General features: G+C 42.3%; 1 protein-coding gene across 3 annotated transcripts in view; it reads right to left on the bottom strand.

The window, feature by feature from the left end:
* LOC110530017 (low-density lipoprotein receptor-related protein 8) overlaps nt 1-16797 on the bottom strand; it is a 189962-nt gene extending 173165 nt beyond the window's left edge. For all 3 annotated transcript variants that reach the window (XR_005052891.1, XM_036985560.1, XM_036985561.1), the window contains exons 1-2: nt 16657-16797; nt 15596-15718 (exon numbers count right to left, since the gene is read on the bottom strand). Coding sequence is in view for 2 of the 3 variants with exons in the window: in XM_036985560.1 (XP_036841455.1) it covers nt 15596-15718; nt 16657-16723 (190 nt within the window). In the remaining variant the exon portion in view is untranslated. The remainder of the gene's footprint in view (nt 1-15595; nt 15719-16656) is intronic.
* Between the last annotated feature and the right edge of the window lie 1450 nt (nt 16798-18247).

Here is an 18247-nt window from a genome sequence, read left to right as displayed (position 1 = left end):
TAGTTCTGCCCGCACATTTTCTATAGGATGAGGTCAGGGCTTTGTGACGGCCACTCCAATACCTTGACTTTGTTGTCGTTAAGCCATTTTGCCACAACTTTGGAAGAATGCTTGGTGTTACTGTCCATTTGGAAGACCCATTTGCGACCAATCTTTAACTTCCCGACTGATGTCTTGAGATGTTGCTTCAATATATCCACATAATTTTCCTTTCTCATGAAGCGATCTATTTTGTGAAGTGCACCAGTCCCTCCTGCAGCAAAACACCCCCACAACATGATGCTGCCATCCCCGTGCATCACGGTTGGGATGGTGTTCTTCGTCTTGCAAGCCTCCCCCTTTTTCCTTCAAACATAACGATGGTCATTATGGCCAAACGGTTCTATTTTTGTTTCATCAGACCAGAGGATATTTCTCCAAAAAGTCTGATCTTTGTCCGCATGTGCAGCTGCAAACCGTAGTCTGGCTTTTTTATGGCAGTTTTGGAGCAGTGGCTTCTTCCTTGCTGAGCAGCCTTTCAAGTTATGTCGATATAGGACTCACTTTAATGTGGATATAGATACTTTTGTACCCGTTTCCTCCAGCATCTTCACAAGGTCCTTGTGTTGCTTGCTGTTGTTCTAGGATCGATTTGCACTTTTCGCACCAAGGTACGTTGAGCTCGAGGAGACAGAACATGTCTCCTTCCTGAGCGGTATGACGACTGTGTGGTCCCAATGGTGTTTAAACTTGCATACCATTGTTTGTACAAATGAACGTGTTACCTTCAGGCATTTGGAAATTGCTCCCAAAGATGAACTAGACTTGTGGAGGTCGACAATTTTTTGGGGCTTATTTCTTTTGATTTTCCCATGATGTCAAGCAAAGAAGCACTGAGTTTGAAGGTAGGCCTTCAAAATACATCAACAGGTACACCACCAATTGACTCAAAATATGTCAATTAGCCTATCAGAAGCTTCTAAAGCTATGACAATTTTCCAAGCTGTTTAAAGGCACAGTCAACTTAGTGTATGTAAACTTCTGAACCACTGGAATTGTGATACAGTGAATTATAAGTGAAATAATCTGTCTGCAAACAATTGTTGGAGAAATTACTTGTGTCATGCACTAACCGACTTGCCAAAACTATAGTTTGCTAACAAGAAATTTGTGGAGTGGTTGAAAAACAAATGTTAATGACTCCAACATAAGTGTATGTAAACTTCCGACTTCAACTGTATCTACACCGAACAAAAATATAAACGCAACATGTCAAGTGTTGGTCCCATGTTTCATGAGCTGAAAGAAAAGATCCCAGAAATGTTCCATATGCACAAAAAGCTTATTTTTCTCAAATGTTTGAGAGAAATAAAAATGTTTACATTTGTTTACATCCCTGTTAGTGAGCATTTCTCCTTTGCCAAGGTGTGGCATATCAAGAAGCTGATTAAACAGCATGATCATTACACAGATGCACCTTGTGCTGGGGACAATACAAGGTCACTCTAAAATGTGCAGGTTTGTCAAACAACACAATGCCACAGATGTCTCAAGTTTTGAGGGAGCGTGCAATTGGCATGCTGACTGCAGGAATGTCCACCAGAGCTGTTGCCAGATAATTGAACGTTGCATTGAATGTTGCATATATATTTTTGTTCAGTATAGATACAGTGGGGCAAAAAAGTATTTAGTCAGCCACCAATTGTGCAAGTTCTCCCACTTAAAAAGATGAGAGAGGCCTGTAATTTTCATCATAGGTACACTTCAACTATGACAGACAAAATGAGAAGAGAAAAATCCAGAAAATCACATTGTAGGATTTTTAATGAATTTATTTGCAAATTATGGTGGGAAAATAAGTATTTGGTCACCTACAAACAAGCAAGATTTCTGGCTCTCACAGACCTGTAACTTCTTCTTTGAGAGGCTCCTCTGTCCTCCACTCGTTACCTGTATTAATGGCACCTGTTTGAACTTGTTATCAGTATAAAAGACACCTGTCTACAACCTCAAACAGTCACACTCCAAACTCCACTATGGCCAAGACCAAAGAGCTGTCAAAGGACACCAGAAACAAAATTGTAGACCTGCACCAGGCTGGGCAGACTGAATCTGCAATAGGTAAGCAGCTTGGTTTGAAGAAATCAACTGTGGGAGCAATTATTAGGAAATGGAAGACATACAAGACCAATGATAATCTCCCTCGATCTGGGGCAAGATCTCACCCCGTGGAGTCAAAGTGATCACAAGAACAGTGAGCAAAAAACCCAGAACCACACGGGGGGACCTAGTGAATCACCTGCAAAGAGCTGGGACTAAAGTAACAAAGCCTACCATCAGTAACACACTACGCCGCCAGGGACTCAAATCCTGCAGTGCCAGACGTGTCCCCCTGCTTAAGCAAGTACATGTCCAGGCCCGTCTGAAGTTTGCTAGAGAGCATTTGGATGATCCAGAAGAAGATTGGGAGAATGTCATATGGTCAGATGAAACCAAAATATAACTTTTTGGTAAAAAAAGGAAAGAATGAATGGGGCCATGTATCGTGAGATTTTGAGTGAAAACCTCCTTTCATCAGCAAGGGCATTGAAGATGAAACGTGGCTGGGTCTTTCAGCATGACAATGATCCCAAACACACCGCCCGGGCAACGAAGGAGTGGCTTCATAAGAAGCATTTCAAGGTCTTGGAGTGGCCTAGCCAGTCTCCAGATCTCAACCCCATAGAAAATCTTTGGAGGGTGTTGAAAGTCCGTGTTGCCCAGCAACAGCCCCAAAACACCACTGCTCTAGAGGAGATCTGCATGGAGGAACGGGCCAAAATACTAGCAACAGTGTGTGAAAACCTTGTGAAGACTTACAGAAAACGTTTGACCTCTGTCATTGCCAACAAAGGGTAAATAACAAAGTATTGAGATAAACTTTTGTTATTGACCAAATACTTATTTTCCACCATAATTTGCAAATAAATTTATTAAAAATCCTACAATGTGATTTTCTGGATTTCTTTTCTCATTTTGTCTGTCATAGTTGAAGTGTACCTATGATGAAAATTACAGGCCTCTCTCGTCTTCTAAAGTGGGAGAACTTGCACAATTGGTGGCTGACTAAATACTTTTTTGCCCCACTGTACGTATCGAATCGTCTTGAAAGGGAAAGATGCACATCCCTATTGGAAACATTTATATTCCTCTGCCCCACATTACCCCTTTGTCATTACCTTCATTACACCATACAGTAAACGCATCTTATGTTTAGCCTTAAACACTGTCTACATACTAATGCATTTATCTCAATATCGAATAATTTCTGTGTTAAGTACCTTACTGCGATTGTTTTCCATTACAATTTGCCCAAATAAATAAAAATAGCTTATTTTTGCTAAGAGCGATTTCTCAAGCAAGAATTTTACTAGGACTGTCTGGGAGTAGTCTGAGTTGGAAGGGGAAAACTGAAAACTAGCTGTTATTGGCAGAGGTTTGGAACTCTTTCTTATTGGTCTATTAACTGACCAGGCAGGCCAAAACTCTAACCTACCAAAACAGGCTGAAATTTCAGGTGGCCTTTTCAAACAGCCCTTACACTAAATTATCATATTTTTTACCATTTCACAGTATTATTCCAACTTCATAGTGTGGAAATATATATATAAAACACGGGAAAATCATGTTGATGACTGCATTGGGCCTTTAACATAGACAAAATGCATACAATGTAGTATGCTGTCGAACCATCACACAATTGGAAACTCATATTATTATACAATAGCCTCGAAAAGGGGATACTCTCATACAGTACAAATAGCCTACATGCATTCTTCTTTAACATACAGTACATGTATTCATTTTATTATTTCCAACCTTCGTAATAAAGCCTAGTCCTCTGAAAACCTAGCCTATTTGAAAAGGGAGTAATTCTCCAATATTGCAAGGGTCTTGGCCCATTGAGAGCAGGTCAACTGTGTGAGGAATGAGGATGATGGCGACAATCTGGCTAACATTAAGGCAATTCAATCAGCCTTTTCCGTGGGCTCACACAGATATGGCACACCACACACAGCAGCTAGTCACCATAGTGAAGACTTTAAACTAAAAGAAAAATGTGATGCAATTTTGAAAATGTAATCATCAAATAGCAGGTGGCCCCTGCTAAAAGCATGTTGGTAGCATAGTCATTTACCTCGATTAGGTGTCAAAGGAAGGCCGTAAGGCCCAAAGAGTCCAGCCACCCTAGTCATAGACAGCTCTCTCTGCTACCGCACGGCAAGTGTTACCGGTGCCCCAAGTCTGGAACCAACAGGACCCTGAACAGCTTCTACACCCAAGCCACTGCTAAATAGTTATTTAAATTAACGAGTAGCTACAAGGACTATCTGCATTGAACCTTTTCGCACTAACTCGTTTTGACTCACATTTGCTGCTGTTACTGTTTATTATCGATCCTGTTGCCCAGTCACTTTATCACTACCTATATGTCCTACCTATATATCTACCTCAATTACCTCGTACCCCTGCACAGCAACTCGGTACTGGTACCCTGTGTATATAGCCAAGTTATCGTTACTCATTGTGTATTTAATCCCTGTGTTATTATTTTTCTATCATTTCTATTTTTTCTCTCTCTCTGCATTGTTGTGAAGGGCCCATAATTAAGTGTTTCACTGTTAGTCTACACCTGTTGTTTACGAAGCATGTGACAAATACAATTTCCAGAAGTATTTGCAAAGTCGGCATTTCCAAAATGCAACCCACCCAAACGTAACATTCCGTTGTACAGCAGGATTCAAGTCAATTACATGTCAGTCCAGTCAACTCAGGAAGTAAACAGAAATGTCAATGTTCCTCTATGAGAAAAATGTGGTTTACTTCCTGAATTGACAGAATTGAAAAGGAATTGAAGCCACCAGCCCTGTTGGACAGTAAAGAAGGAGAAAATGGGTCCACCAGACCGATACCATTAATCTTTAATAGAAAATAACAAAGAACAAAAAAAAAACGATAACAAAAATGTCCCACACAGTATCGCGGGTGTGGAACAGTGACACATTAATATTTTAGGGAGACGAAGAGAGAAGCTCCAAATGACCTGTTTTCACTGAGGCCTGAGGACTCAACCTGCTGGTGTCACTGTCAGAGACGAGGGGGCAAGGATACCAAGCGACCTCCGGAGACTGGCTTTATCGCCACAATAGATCTAAATGCTCTACAAAGTGTGTGTGTGTGTGTGGGTCAATGGAAGCTGCTGAGGGGAGAAGGGCTCATAATAATGCCCAGAATGGAGCGGATGGAATCCATTCCAGCCATTATACTCTATTCCAGCCATTATACTCTATTCCAGCCATTATACTCTATTCCAGCCATCATACTCTATTCCAGCAATTATACTCTATTCCAGCCATTATACTCTATTCCAGCAATTATACTCTATTCCAGCCATTATACTCTATTCCAGCCATCATACTCTATTCCAGCCATTATACTCTATTCCAGCCATTATACTCTATTCCAGCCATTATACTCTATTCCAGCCATTATACTCTATTCCAGCCATTATACTCTATTCCAGCCATTATACTCTATTCCAGCCATTATACTCTATTCCAGCCATTATACTCTATTCCAGCCATTATACTCTATTCCAGCCATTATACTCTATTCCAGCCATTATACTCTATTCCAGCCATTATACTCTATTCCAGCCATTATACTCTATTCCAGCCATTATACTCTATTCCAGCCATCATACTCTATTCCAGCCATCATACTCTATTCCAGCCATTATACTCTATTCCAGCCATTATACTCTATTCCAGCCATCATACTCTATTCCAGCCATTATACTCTATTCCAGCCATTATACTCAATTCCAGCCATTATACTCTATTCCAGCCATTATTATGAGCCATCCTCCCCTCAGCAGCCACCACTGGTATGCGTGTGTCCATCTGTGTAAGTAAAGGCGTCCACATGCTTCCCGTCCGAATCAATTCGGAACCGTTTGTGACGTTTTTTTGTTTGTTTTGGTCTTCGGCAAGGGATTTTTCAGCTGTTCATGCACACTACAAGCGGAGGCTTGGAGATGAAGTCTACGCCCCTTCGTTGGCCATTGGTCAACAGTAGGGATTTTTCAATTAAGTGTTTGTTGTCATTCAACGATTGATGACTAGTTTTCGTGCGCATTTTTTTAACTTGAGAAATAGATGTAAAACTGCACAACTGAGATCTCGGCAAAAACGTCCAAATTAATGAAAGATTTATTGAATTATTTTAGATTAATTGGGACGATTTTGAGGAAGTGTATCCTGGACAAACAGTACTATTGCTGCTTTTTCTCATTTTTCAAGCAAAGGTCTTTTAAGGCAGCACGCAAGCACGCCAAACCGAAGCATGCAGAAGCCTTAAGACAGACACAAAGGAGAGAGAAGAGCGAAAGATAGTGAAAATGTGTGTGTGTGTGCGCGTGCGTGTTCGTAAGAGAGGGAGACAGAGAGAGTTGTGCACAGAGTGGGTACCAGTAGGAATTTCTCTTGAGCCACAATTAACCCAGAGAGACAAAAGAGAAACGCATGCCAAGAGTACAACCAATGTTTTTGTTTGTGCTTCTCCTGAAAATATAGGACACGGGCTGGGTACACAAAGAAAGGGGGTTGGAATTCTATTATTTTTTCTGAGGGAGTCTGACAGGATTCTGGATAACTATCAAAGCTCTATAGGCTCTCATAGCCTGCTATATACTATCTGTCAGCTGGTTTCTCTATGTGGGTGGGAAGAGATGGGAAGATGTGCTGTCCAATCATCGTTCATGCCTCCACCACAAATTGCCCCTGAGGCCTGAGAACCAAACATAGCACCACTGCCCTAAATGAAAAATAGCCAGGAACTCTCGACAGAAGGAGTTAAATCACCTGCACACAAATCGGGCCCATCATGCAAAATAGTGTCCACCTGACAAAAAAAAGTGCCCCCACCCCCCGCGTCACAAGGGGATTCGATGAGCTCTAGCTTCTGTTGCTAGGGCAGTTTCTAGAACTGGCAAAATTCTGACCGGCCTACATAATGAACCAAAGCGCCCGTTGCTTGCCTCTGTTGCGGTCGTGGAGGACGGAGGACGCGGAGGACAGTTCTAGTTTTATTTCACCTCATAAGCACTCGCTCGGTCAGCGCAAATTTACTAACTTAAAATCGCTCTCCAAGGACAGTGTTTTGAGGGTGACTACCTGCCTGCTACCTATTGCTTCAGAAGACTGAAAAGACTGGATAGACAAAACTTTCTTTACCACATGTCGCTAGTACCAGTCAAAAGTTTGGACACACCAACTCATTCAAGGGTTTTTCTTTATTTTTACTATGTTCTACATTGTAGAATAATAGTGAAGACATCAAAACTATGAAATACCACATATGGAATCATGTAGTAACCAAAACAGTGTTAAACAAATCTAAATATATTTTACATTCTTCAAAGTAGCCACCCTTTGCACTGTGCAAAGCTGTCATCAAGGCAAAGGGTGGCTACTTTGAAGAATATCAAATAGAAAATACATTTTGATTTGTTTAACACTTTTTTGGTTACTACATAATTCCATGTGTCATTTAATAGTTTTGATGTCTTCACTGGTATTCTACAATATAGAAAATAGTAGAAATAAAGAAAAACCCTTACACCGTAGGTGTGTCCAAATGTTTGACTGGTACTCTGTCATTATATAAGAAAATATTGTTAAATAGGAATAAATATTGACATTGCTAGCTACTCAGCCTGCCTAGTCAGCTAGCTAGCCAGAAAGTTATATTTAGCTAACGTTAGCTAGCTAGCTAACGGTTATTGTTCCTTTCTGTTTGTATGTAGCTTGCACTTTAATGGCATCCCTCGAGGAGTTTATTTTATTTTCTAACCAGCCAAAAGTGCTATGAAGGTACCAGTGATCTCGACAAGAGGCGCAACATTCGTAGGGGGGCAGAGTAATTCACCATTCAGAGAAACGTTAAGTAGTTGACTATTATTAGATCACTGGAAGGATTTAGTGTACAGCCATTTTTCAATACTTAGCCATCTACGTGTTGCTAGCTATACATTTAGTTACAGTATATGTCTATGTCATATTGAGGTATCTAGCTATAAATTAACCCAGATCAAACAAACGGATTAAGCAATAGTAAGCAATTATGGTCACACCAACTGCCCTTAACTAGTTGTCACAAGGAGAGAGGGAGAGAGAGAGAGAGAGAGAGAGAGAGAGAGCGAAACAGACTGACAGAGAGAGAACAAAAGTAAGTGAGAAAGAGGATACAAGTGAGAGACAGAGAGAAAGCGAGAGAGAAACAGAGAAAAACGGAAAAACAGAGAGAAAGACAGGGTGGAGATGTACGTAAACTTTAGTATTTCAACAACCAATGTCTTCCAACTTGTTAGGTACATGTACAATTGAAGTCGGAAGTTACCATTCACTTAGGTTGGAGTCATTAAAACCCGTTTTTCAACCACTCCACAAACTTCTTGTTAACAAACTATAGTTTTGGCAAGTCGGTTAGGACATCTACTTTGTGCATGACACAAGTAATTTTTCCAACAATTGTTTACATACTCTAAGTTGACTATGCCTTTAAACAGCTTGGAAAATTCCTGAAAATTATGTCATGGCTTTAGAAGCTTCTGATAGGCTAATTGACATCATTTGAGTCAATTGAAGGTGTACCTGTGGATGCATTTCAATGGCCTACCTTCAAACTCAGTGCCTCTTTGCTTGACATCATGGGAAAATCAAAATAAATCAGCCAAGGCCTCAGAATTGTAGACCACAAGTCTGGTTCATCCTTGGGAGCAATTTCCAAACGCATGAAGGTACCACGTTCATCTGTACAAACAATAGTACGCAAGTATAAACACCATGGGACCACACAGCCGTCATACCGCTCTGGAAGGAGCCTCGTTCTGTCTCCTAGAGATGCACGTACTTTGGTGCGAAAAGTGCAAATCAATCCCAGAACAACAGCAAATGCCCTTGTGAAGATCCTGGAGGAAACGGGTACAAAAGTATCTATATCCACAGTAAAACGAGTCCTACATAGACATAACCTGAAAGGCCGCTCAGCAAGGAAGAAGCCACTGCTCCAAAACCGCCATAAAAAAGCCAGACTACGGTTTGCAACTGATGATAGGGACAAAGATCATACTTTTTGGAGAATGGGCCAAGGCTACCCAAAACGTTTGATCCAAGTTAAACAATTTAAAGGCAATACTTCCAAATACTAATTGAGTATACTAACAGAGATGGCCGCCTCGCTTCGCGTTCCTAGGAAACTATGCAGTTTTTTGTTTTTTTACGTGTTATTTCTTACATTAGTACCCCAGGTCATCTTAGGTTTCATTACATACAGTCGAGAAGAACTACTGAATATAAGATCAGCATCAACTCACCATCAGTACGACCAAGAATATGTTTTTCGCGACGCGGATCCTGTGTTCTGCCTTACAAACAGGACAACGGAGTGGATCCTATGCAGCGACCCAAAAAAACGACTCCGAAAGAGAGGGAAACGAGGCGGTCTTCTGGTCAGACTCCGGAGACGGGCACAGCGCGCACCACTCCCTAGCATTCTTCTTGCCAATGTCCAGTCTCTTGACAACAAGGTTGATGAAATCCGAGCAAGGGTAGCATTCCAGAGGGACATCAGAGACTGTAACGTTCTTTGCTTCACGGAAACGTGGCTTACTGGAGAGACGCTATCCGAAGCGGTGCAGCCAACAGGTTTCTCCACGCATCGCGCAGACAGGAAAAAACATCTTTCTGGTAAAAAGAGGGGCGGGGGCGTATGCCTTATGACTAACGTGACATGGTGCGATGAAAGAAACATACAGGAACTCAAATCCTTCTGTTCACCTGATTTAGAATTCCTCACAATCAAATGTAGACCGCATTATCTACCAAGAGAATTCTCTTCGATTATAATCACAGCCGTATATATCCCCCCCCAAGCAGACACATCGATGGCTCTGAACGAACTTTATTTAACTCTCTGCAAACTGGAAACAATTTATCCGGAGGCTGCATTCATTGTAGCTGGGGATTTTAACAAGGCTAATCTGAAAACAAGACTCCCCAAATTTTATCAGCATATCGATTGCGCAACCAGGGGAGGAAAGACCTTGGACCATTGTTACTCTAACTTCCGCGACGCATATAAGGCCCTGCCCCGCCCCCCTTTCGGAAAAGCTGACCACGACTCCATTTTGTTGATCCCTGCCTACAGACAGAAACTAAAACAAGAGGCTCCCACGCTGAGGTCTGTCCAACGCTGGTCCGACCAAGCTGACTCCACACTCCAAGACTGCTTCCATCACGTGGACTGGGAGATGTTTCGTATTGCGTCAGATAACAACATTGACGAATACGCTGATTCGGTGTGCGAGTTCATTAGAACGTGCGTTGAAGATGTCGTTCCCATAGCAACGATTAAAACATTCCCTAACCAGAAACCGTGGATTGATGGCAGCATTCGTGTGAAACTGAAAGCGCGAACCACTGCTTTTAATCAGGGCAAGGTGTCTGGTAACATGACCGAATACAAACAGTGCAGCTATTCCCTCCGCAAGGCTATCAAACAAGCTAAGCGCCAGTACAGAGACAAAGTAGAATCTCAATTCAATGGCTCAGACACAAGAGGCATGTGGCAGGGTCTACAGTCAATCACGGACTACAGGAAGAAACCCAGCCCAGTCACGGACCAGGATGTCTTGCTCCCAGGCAGACTAAATAACTTTTTTGCCCGCTTTGAGGACAATACAGTGCCACTGACACGGCCTGCAACGAAAACATGCGGTCTCTCCTTCACTGCAGCCGAGGTGAGTAAGACATTTAAACGTGTTAACCCTCGCAAGGTTGCAGGCCCAGATGGCATCCCCAGCCGCGCCCTCAGAGCATGCGCAGACCAGCTGGCCGGTGTGTTTACGGACATATTCAATCAATCCCTATACCAGTCTGCTGTTCCCACATGCTTCAAGAGGGCCACCATTGTTCCTGTTCCCAAGAAAGCTAAGGTAACTGAGCTAAATGACTACCGCCCCGTAGCACTCACATCCGTCATCATGAAGTGCTTTGAGAGACTAGTCAAGGACCATATCACCTCCACCCTACCTGACACCCTAGACCCACTCCAATTTGCTTACCGCCCAAATAGGTCCACAGACGATGCAATCTCAACCACACTGCACACTGCCCTAACCCATCTGGACAAGAGGAATACCTATGTGAGAATGCTGTTCATCGACTACAGCTCGGCATTCAACACCATAGTACCCTCCAAGCTCGTCATCAAGCTCGAGACCCTGGGTCTCGACCCCGCCCTGTGCAACTGGGTACTGGACTTCCTGACGGGCCGCCCCCAGGTGGTGAGGGTAGGCAACAACATCTCCTCCCCGCTGATCCTCAACACTGGGGCCCCACAAGGTTGCGTTCTGAGCCCTCTCCTGTACTCCCTGTTCACCCACGACTGCGTGGCCACGCACGCCTCCAACTCAATCACCAAGTTTGCGGACGACACAACAGTGGTAGGCTTGATTACCAACAACGATGAGACGGCCTACAGGGAGGAGGTGAGGGCCCTCGGAGTGTGGTGTCAGGAAAACAACCTCACACTCAACGTCAACAAAACTAAGGAGATGATTGTGGACTTCAGGAAACAGCAGAGGGAACACCCCCCTATCCACATCGATGGAACAGTAGTGGAGAGGGTAGCAAGTTTTAAGTTCCTCGGCATACACATCACAGACAAACTGAATTGGTCCACTCACACAGACAGCATCGTGAAGAAGGCGCAGCAGCGCCTCTTCAACCTCAGGAGGCTGAAGAAATTCGGCTTGTCACCAAAAGCACTCACAAACTTCTACAGATGCACAATCGAGAGCATCCTGGCGGGCTGTATCACCGCCTGGTATGGCAACTGCACCGCCCTCAACCGTAAGGCTCTCCAGAGGGTAGTGAGGTCTGCACAACGCATCACCGGGGGCAAACTACCTGCCCTCCAGGACACCTACACCACCCGATGTCACAGGAAGGCCATAAAGATCATCAAGGACATCAACCACCCGAGCCACTGCCTGTTCACCCCGCTATCATCCAGAAGGCGAGGTCAGTACAGGTGCATCAAAGCTGGGACCGAGAGACTGAAAAACAGCTTCTATCTCAAGGCCATCAGACTGTTAAACAGCCACCACTAACACTGAGTGGCTGCTGCCAACACACTGACACTGACTCAACTCCAGCCACTTTAATAATGGGAATTGATGGGAAATGATGTAAATATATCACTAGCCACTTTAAACAATGCTACCTTATATAAATGTTACTTACCCTACATTATTCATCTCATATGCATACGTATATACTGTACTCTATATCATCGATGGTATCCTTATGTAATACATGTATCACTAGCCACTTTATACTATACTATGCCACTTTGTTTACATACTCATCTCATTTGTACATACTGTACCCGATACCATCTACTGTATCTTGCCTATGCTGCTCTGTACCATCACTCATTCATATATCCTTATGTACATATTCTTTATCCCCTTACACTGTGTACAAGACAGTAGTTTTGGAATTGTTAGTTAGATTACTTGTTATTACTGCATTGTCGGAACTAGAAGCACAAGCATTTCGCTACACTCGCATTAACATCTGCTAACCATGTGTATGTGACAAATAAAATTTGATTTGATTTGATTTGTATGTAAACGTCTGATCCACTGGGAATGTGATGAAAGAAATAAAAGCTGAAATAAATAATTCTCTATACTATTATTCTGACCTTTCACATTCTTAAAATAAAGTGGCGATCCTAACTGACCTAAGACAGGGAATTTTTACTAGGATTAAATGTCAGGAATTGTGAAAATCTGAGTTTAAATGTATTTGGCTAAGGTGTATGTCAACTTGCGACTTCAACTGTATTTGAAACTTGGCAGTAAATGTGTACATTTGCATAGTAAATATATTTATTGCAAGTAAAATGTTCAGTTGACTGAAATTGACTGTTCAGTTGCCCAGTTCCTTATTGGTCATTATAGCCCCTTCTCCCTAACCATTCATCTTTGCCCAATTCCAAATCAAATTTTAGGCCAGGGTTGGTTTTGGAATTGAACATTGGTTTCTAGTTAGTGTTTGCATATTTGTAGGTTCTAGATTTGTGTAAATAATATGACAGAGGTGTCCCAGGGCCCATTACACAGCAGGGTCGGGTCATCACCATATTGTTACACCTACCTGAGCCCCATCAGATCAAACACTGAAAAAATAGAGTAGGGGGTTAAGGGACTTAATTTAAAAAACGAAAAAACTCACAGCCTATACCTTGACGTAGTGAGGGCTTTGAACTAAACCAGGCCCATGATATTGAAAATGAAGTAGCCTTTGTGTTTGCTTTTTCATCCCGCCACCTCTTTTCCCTTTACTCTGCTTTTGATCTCCAGGGGTTCTGCCATGTTTCAAGACGGCGAGGAGACAAGACGATGACTGTCGATTACAAGTGACAGGAAAAAGTAGCACCTCCTGTCTCTTGTTTCTGTCTCTTCCATCATCCTTCAACTCTTTCTCCTCTCACTCCAGACGAAATTCTGCATCTAGTGACATCTGATTGCAGAACAATCTGCCCACTCATCCCATCTCTTCTCCATCTCTGGAGACCTCCTCCCATTCCTTCTCAATCTCTGGAGACCTCATCCCATCCCTTCTCCATCTCTGGAGACCTCCTCCCATTCCTTACCCCTCTGGTGTCAAAAATTAGACAGATATCCTTTCTTTTTTGACTGCCATTTACATTATTGCATGTCTAATCGAACACTTAAATCAATCAATACCTGATCTACCTGTAACCTGTGTGTTTGCTTGTTTTCATCTCGGTCCCCTTCTCTTAACCCCCTAGAATCGATTGACGCACCTGTTTCACAAGGCTGTTCACTGTTTCACAAGCTGTTCACTCTTTCACAAGCTATTCACTCTTTCACAAGCTGTTCACTGTTGTAAATTGTAACATAGCCCGTGATGGTAATTTGTTAGTTTAACATTATTCATTGTTGGCCTAGGACCGACAGTAGGTCATCACACACCGCTGATATAGCAACAGACGCTAATACGGACGCTAATAGAATATCGATTCCCATTGTGATGCAGGGAGGACACTTTTTTGGAAGGTGGACACTGTTTGGCATGACAGGCCCCTAGAGCGTCCCAACTCAGGTGTGATGTCGCACCGGTCCCCTCTGTGTGTTATTCCCCCAACTGTATGCCATGGGTCCCTCCCTATCCACCTGTTCTTTCAAACATTAAGGGGAATGGTTTACATGCAAGGCACTAGCCACCCGATTCAACATAGCTACTGTGGAGAGTAAAATTAACGTTACTTGCTTTTAACATCATCTGACATAGGCATACATTTTTTTGGTGATAGAACGAGACCAAACCATCATAGTCTACAAAATAGCGTGGAATAAGGAGCCCCTTCAAAGCCTTCAGAGAAGGCCTAAGGATTTATAAATAAATGTCAAATAAAATGTTGTTTTAATTTCTATTTCATCTTTACAATCAATTGTATGATCTTCTGATTTCATCGCTTCAGTTTGTGTTGGAAAGACAAGGGTTAATACTGATTTATATCCAATCAGGATTTATTTTCATTGGTGGTCTATGGTTAGAAAAATCTAGCTCAGCTAGCCATTGGCTAGGCCTTCAGAAGCTAGACAGAAGGCCTCTGCCATTAAACTCTATTAGAGCAGAATTTTGGAGTGACAGTGCAATGAACCAATCACATTTTGACTTGTAATTGGTGGGTCTGTTAAAAAATATTCTAATTGAAATGAAATGTCTATTGGTGCTTTCAAGACAACAGGGAACTCAAAAAATATAAACGAGGTCAAAATCATGACATCAGTGATCTTGAGGTCGGAGCTCTAGAAAGAGGCCCGAGTTCCTGAGTTGGAAATCTGAGTTTGATGACAGTTCAAAAAATAATCATCCCAGTCGGAGCTAGTTTTTGGCAGGATTCCCAGTTGTCTTGTTTGACCAAAACTGTCTCTCCTTCAGCGCTATGGAGTGCACAGGTATTACGGTCCCTGTCCTTTTGGTGATAGTGGTGTTGGCCTACCATAGGTTGTGTAAAAAGTCTGTTTTTTGTTTTGCTGGTCCAATTATTTTATGCTGTGTGTCACATGTTGTGTCCATGCCTGTTCTATCTCTGTTTGTGCGGCAGCCCAAAGCGCAGCCAGGCCTGTTTGATTCATTCATAATGTCAAAAAGCATTGTTCCTCCTTCACTATAACTAGAATGTTCCATCTACAGAAGATATGTTGGGCACATTAAGTAATGCTATGTTTTCTTCTTGATTTTTGAGTTTGATACAAGGTATTGGAAGATTTTTGATCCCTCTGATGGTCCTATAGTCACAGTTTGCCACCGCCACCAAATGTGCCAAAAAGTCACTATTATTCTGAGTAGCCTAGTCATGGTCTGTTTCTCAAGTGTCCATGTGTGTTTTTAGAAATTGAAAAGTTGCCTAAGTGTCACGTGTAGGCAATTTGAAGGCAATGTCAGACATTATTATGAATTGTTTTACTTACCACAGTTTTCCTCGTCGCTGTTGTCTGAGCAGTCGTCATCATCGTCGCACCTCCATATGGTCGGTATACACCTTTTGTTATTGCACTGAAACTGACCATCCTCACACTCTTCTGCCTCTGCTCCTGCAATGTTGGAAAAAACATCAATAATAAGCGCACATCCCGCCATCCACATAACACATGGGCTCAAACTGTAATTTGATAATGAATGCCTATGATATGCCGCATATTCAGCCAGTCAGTCAGGATTGAAATAGGATTCCGTTATGAGCGTCACTTTGGGCTGTTGTTTTGCTACAATAGACACATAACCCACTTGGCAAACTGGTTGAATCAACGTTGTTTCCACGTAATTTCAACAAACAAAAAGAAATGTGATGACGTTGAATCAACGTGTAAAACTGATTGGGTTTGAAAAAAGTAATCAATGTAAGAGAATTTCGTATTTTTTTTCACACAACTTTTAACCTAAATGCAATGACATGGTACATTTTTTGTTTGTTTATTTCACATTGATTTCACGTTAGTTGACATTGACCACTCAACCAAATGTAAATCTAAACTAGAAGTTGAACTGATGTCTTTGCCCATTGTGAGGACCGATTGTAAGGACCGATTCTGTCATTTATAATTATAGCATTTTAAAAGGGAGTGGGCGCACGTTAGGCCTAACCATCGTATCGTTACAATGAAACAAAAATTAATGTAGCCTAGGCTACTACCACCTATGTTGTAATTATATGGATGCTCTCACATCCAAGGAACACATGTCAACATTGCCAAGTAAACGCTGACGCACACATTCCCCATACATTTTCCCATAAATGTTCATAAAACATACAGTTTAAATTACCACAATTTGTATTGTGATATTTTCATTCAGTTTTCCACTAACAATGAGTGGTTCTCCCACATCGTTGCAACAGTAGGCTAGCGCATGAAATCATTCGCTATCATCCGGAGGAGACCGCGTTAGGCTGGATCCCTCTCCGTTTAGCTCATTACCGGCATACTTTCATCCGATTAGCATCATTTTAAGGATCGAAGAAAATAGGACAAACCTTTTGAGGAATGAAGTTTCAGGGCTAACAAATGAAAGAGCAGTAGTTTCCTTATATCCGTCCACATTTCTGGGAGGAGGTGATGGAGCTCATCCACAAACAAAGCCTGACCTAGTATCCGTTCCTCTAGCGATGCGACAGTGGTACTTCACCGAACTAAAACCTCTCTGGCAATTTGAATCAGTGACGACGCCGTGTATGGGCGGGAATTGTGCTTGTAAAAATAACCATAAAGCAGTCTTTTCAATTATGTTCAGGCCTACTGTCGAGTATAATTATTTTTATCAATGTTCTTCACCGAGCCAAAACATTGTCGGGAATTGCCGAAAATATTGAACTTTGTTTTACACGCGTCAGTAGGCAGAAAAATATGAAGATGCATTGACCAAGAACTCGTGAAAAAAACGTTATTAGGCTACAGTAGCCTATTCTATTTGCAAAAGATGAAAGCAATATATTTCCAAAGTTTTAAATGATTAACTTCACAGTGGACGTTCAGAACAAAGCTCTCACCCGAACATCAGGTCTAAGGTTGAATTAATATATTTTACTAATTGGAGTCCCCTGGAAAACACAGACCAAAACTAAGGTTCCTCCTACCACAATAATACAAAAAAAAAAAAATGTAATCATTAATTGAATGTCTAATTTAATATGTTCTGAAAAATAATTGTATGTAGGCCAACACATAAATATTTAAGCGAGAGAAACACTTCCCTGGGGCACACACACGCACACACAGAGCGAGCGAGATATACACAATCACATCTACCCAGCCAGATTCTTTGGGGGGGACATGATAGGCAGTTAAGTGAGGTAGAGGAAGGTGCTAGGCAGAGGAAAATAGGTATACAAATAATACATGGGACTTGTTTAGCACTTTAAAGACCCAAAATCACTTTACAATTGTAGAAATAAAATAAAAAACAGGAGTCAAAATATAACATCAGACGAAACAAAAAACAAAGAGAGGGGTCGGCTCAAGAAAGGGAAAGAGTGTGACGTACTGTATCAGTGTATGAGGAGGGTAAGATTTGGGTTTAGATGCAAACCCGGTTTAGGGTAAGGGGCGAGATTGGGGGGGCTTTAGGACCCTGAAAGGTGGTGAAGGACTCAGAGTCACAGATGGCTGAAAGGAGGGACTTCCAGAGCCTAGGAGCAACCCTGGTGAGGTCCCTGTCGGTGAAGCTTTGGAGCTTCGACCTGGGGATGTGGGTTGGTAGGGGAGAAGAAGGTCTGAGAGGTAAGGAGGGGCAAAGCGGTGAAGGGCTTTTTAGGTACGAAGGAGGATATTGTAATCAATGTGTTGAGAGCCAGTGGTGTTCACGGAGAACATGGGTGACGTGCTGCCAAGACTTAGTGTGGTGAGCTGCAGAGTTTTGAACCATTTGGAGCTTATGGAGGCAGTTTGAGTTGATGCCGTAGAGTAGTGAGTTGCATTAGTCAAGACGGGAGGAGATCAATGCATGTATGAGGGTTTCAGCGGCAGAACGGGAGAGGGAGGGCCTGACTTTGGCAATGTTGCGGAGGTGGATGAATGAGGATTTGACCATCTGTCTTGTGGTGGTCAAAAGAGAGGGTGGTGTCTAGA

This window comes from Oncorhynchus mykiss, chromosome 8 (genome assembly GCF_013265735.2).
Source record: "Oncorhynchus mykiss isolate Arlee chromosome 8, USDA_OmykA_1.1, whole genome shotgun sequence".
Lineage (NCBI taxonomy): Eukaryota > Metazoa > Chordata > Actinopteri > Salmoniformes > Salmonidae > Oncorhynchus > Oncorhynchus mykiss.
This window is presented reverse-complemented; position numbering and strand designations above follow the sequence as displayed.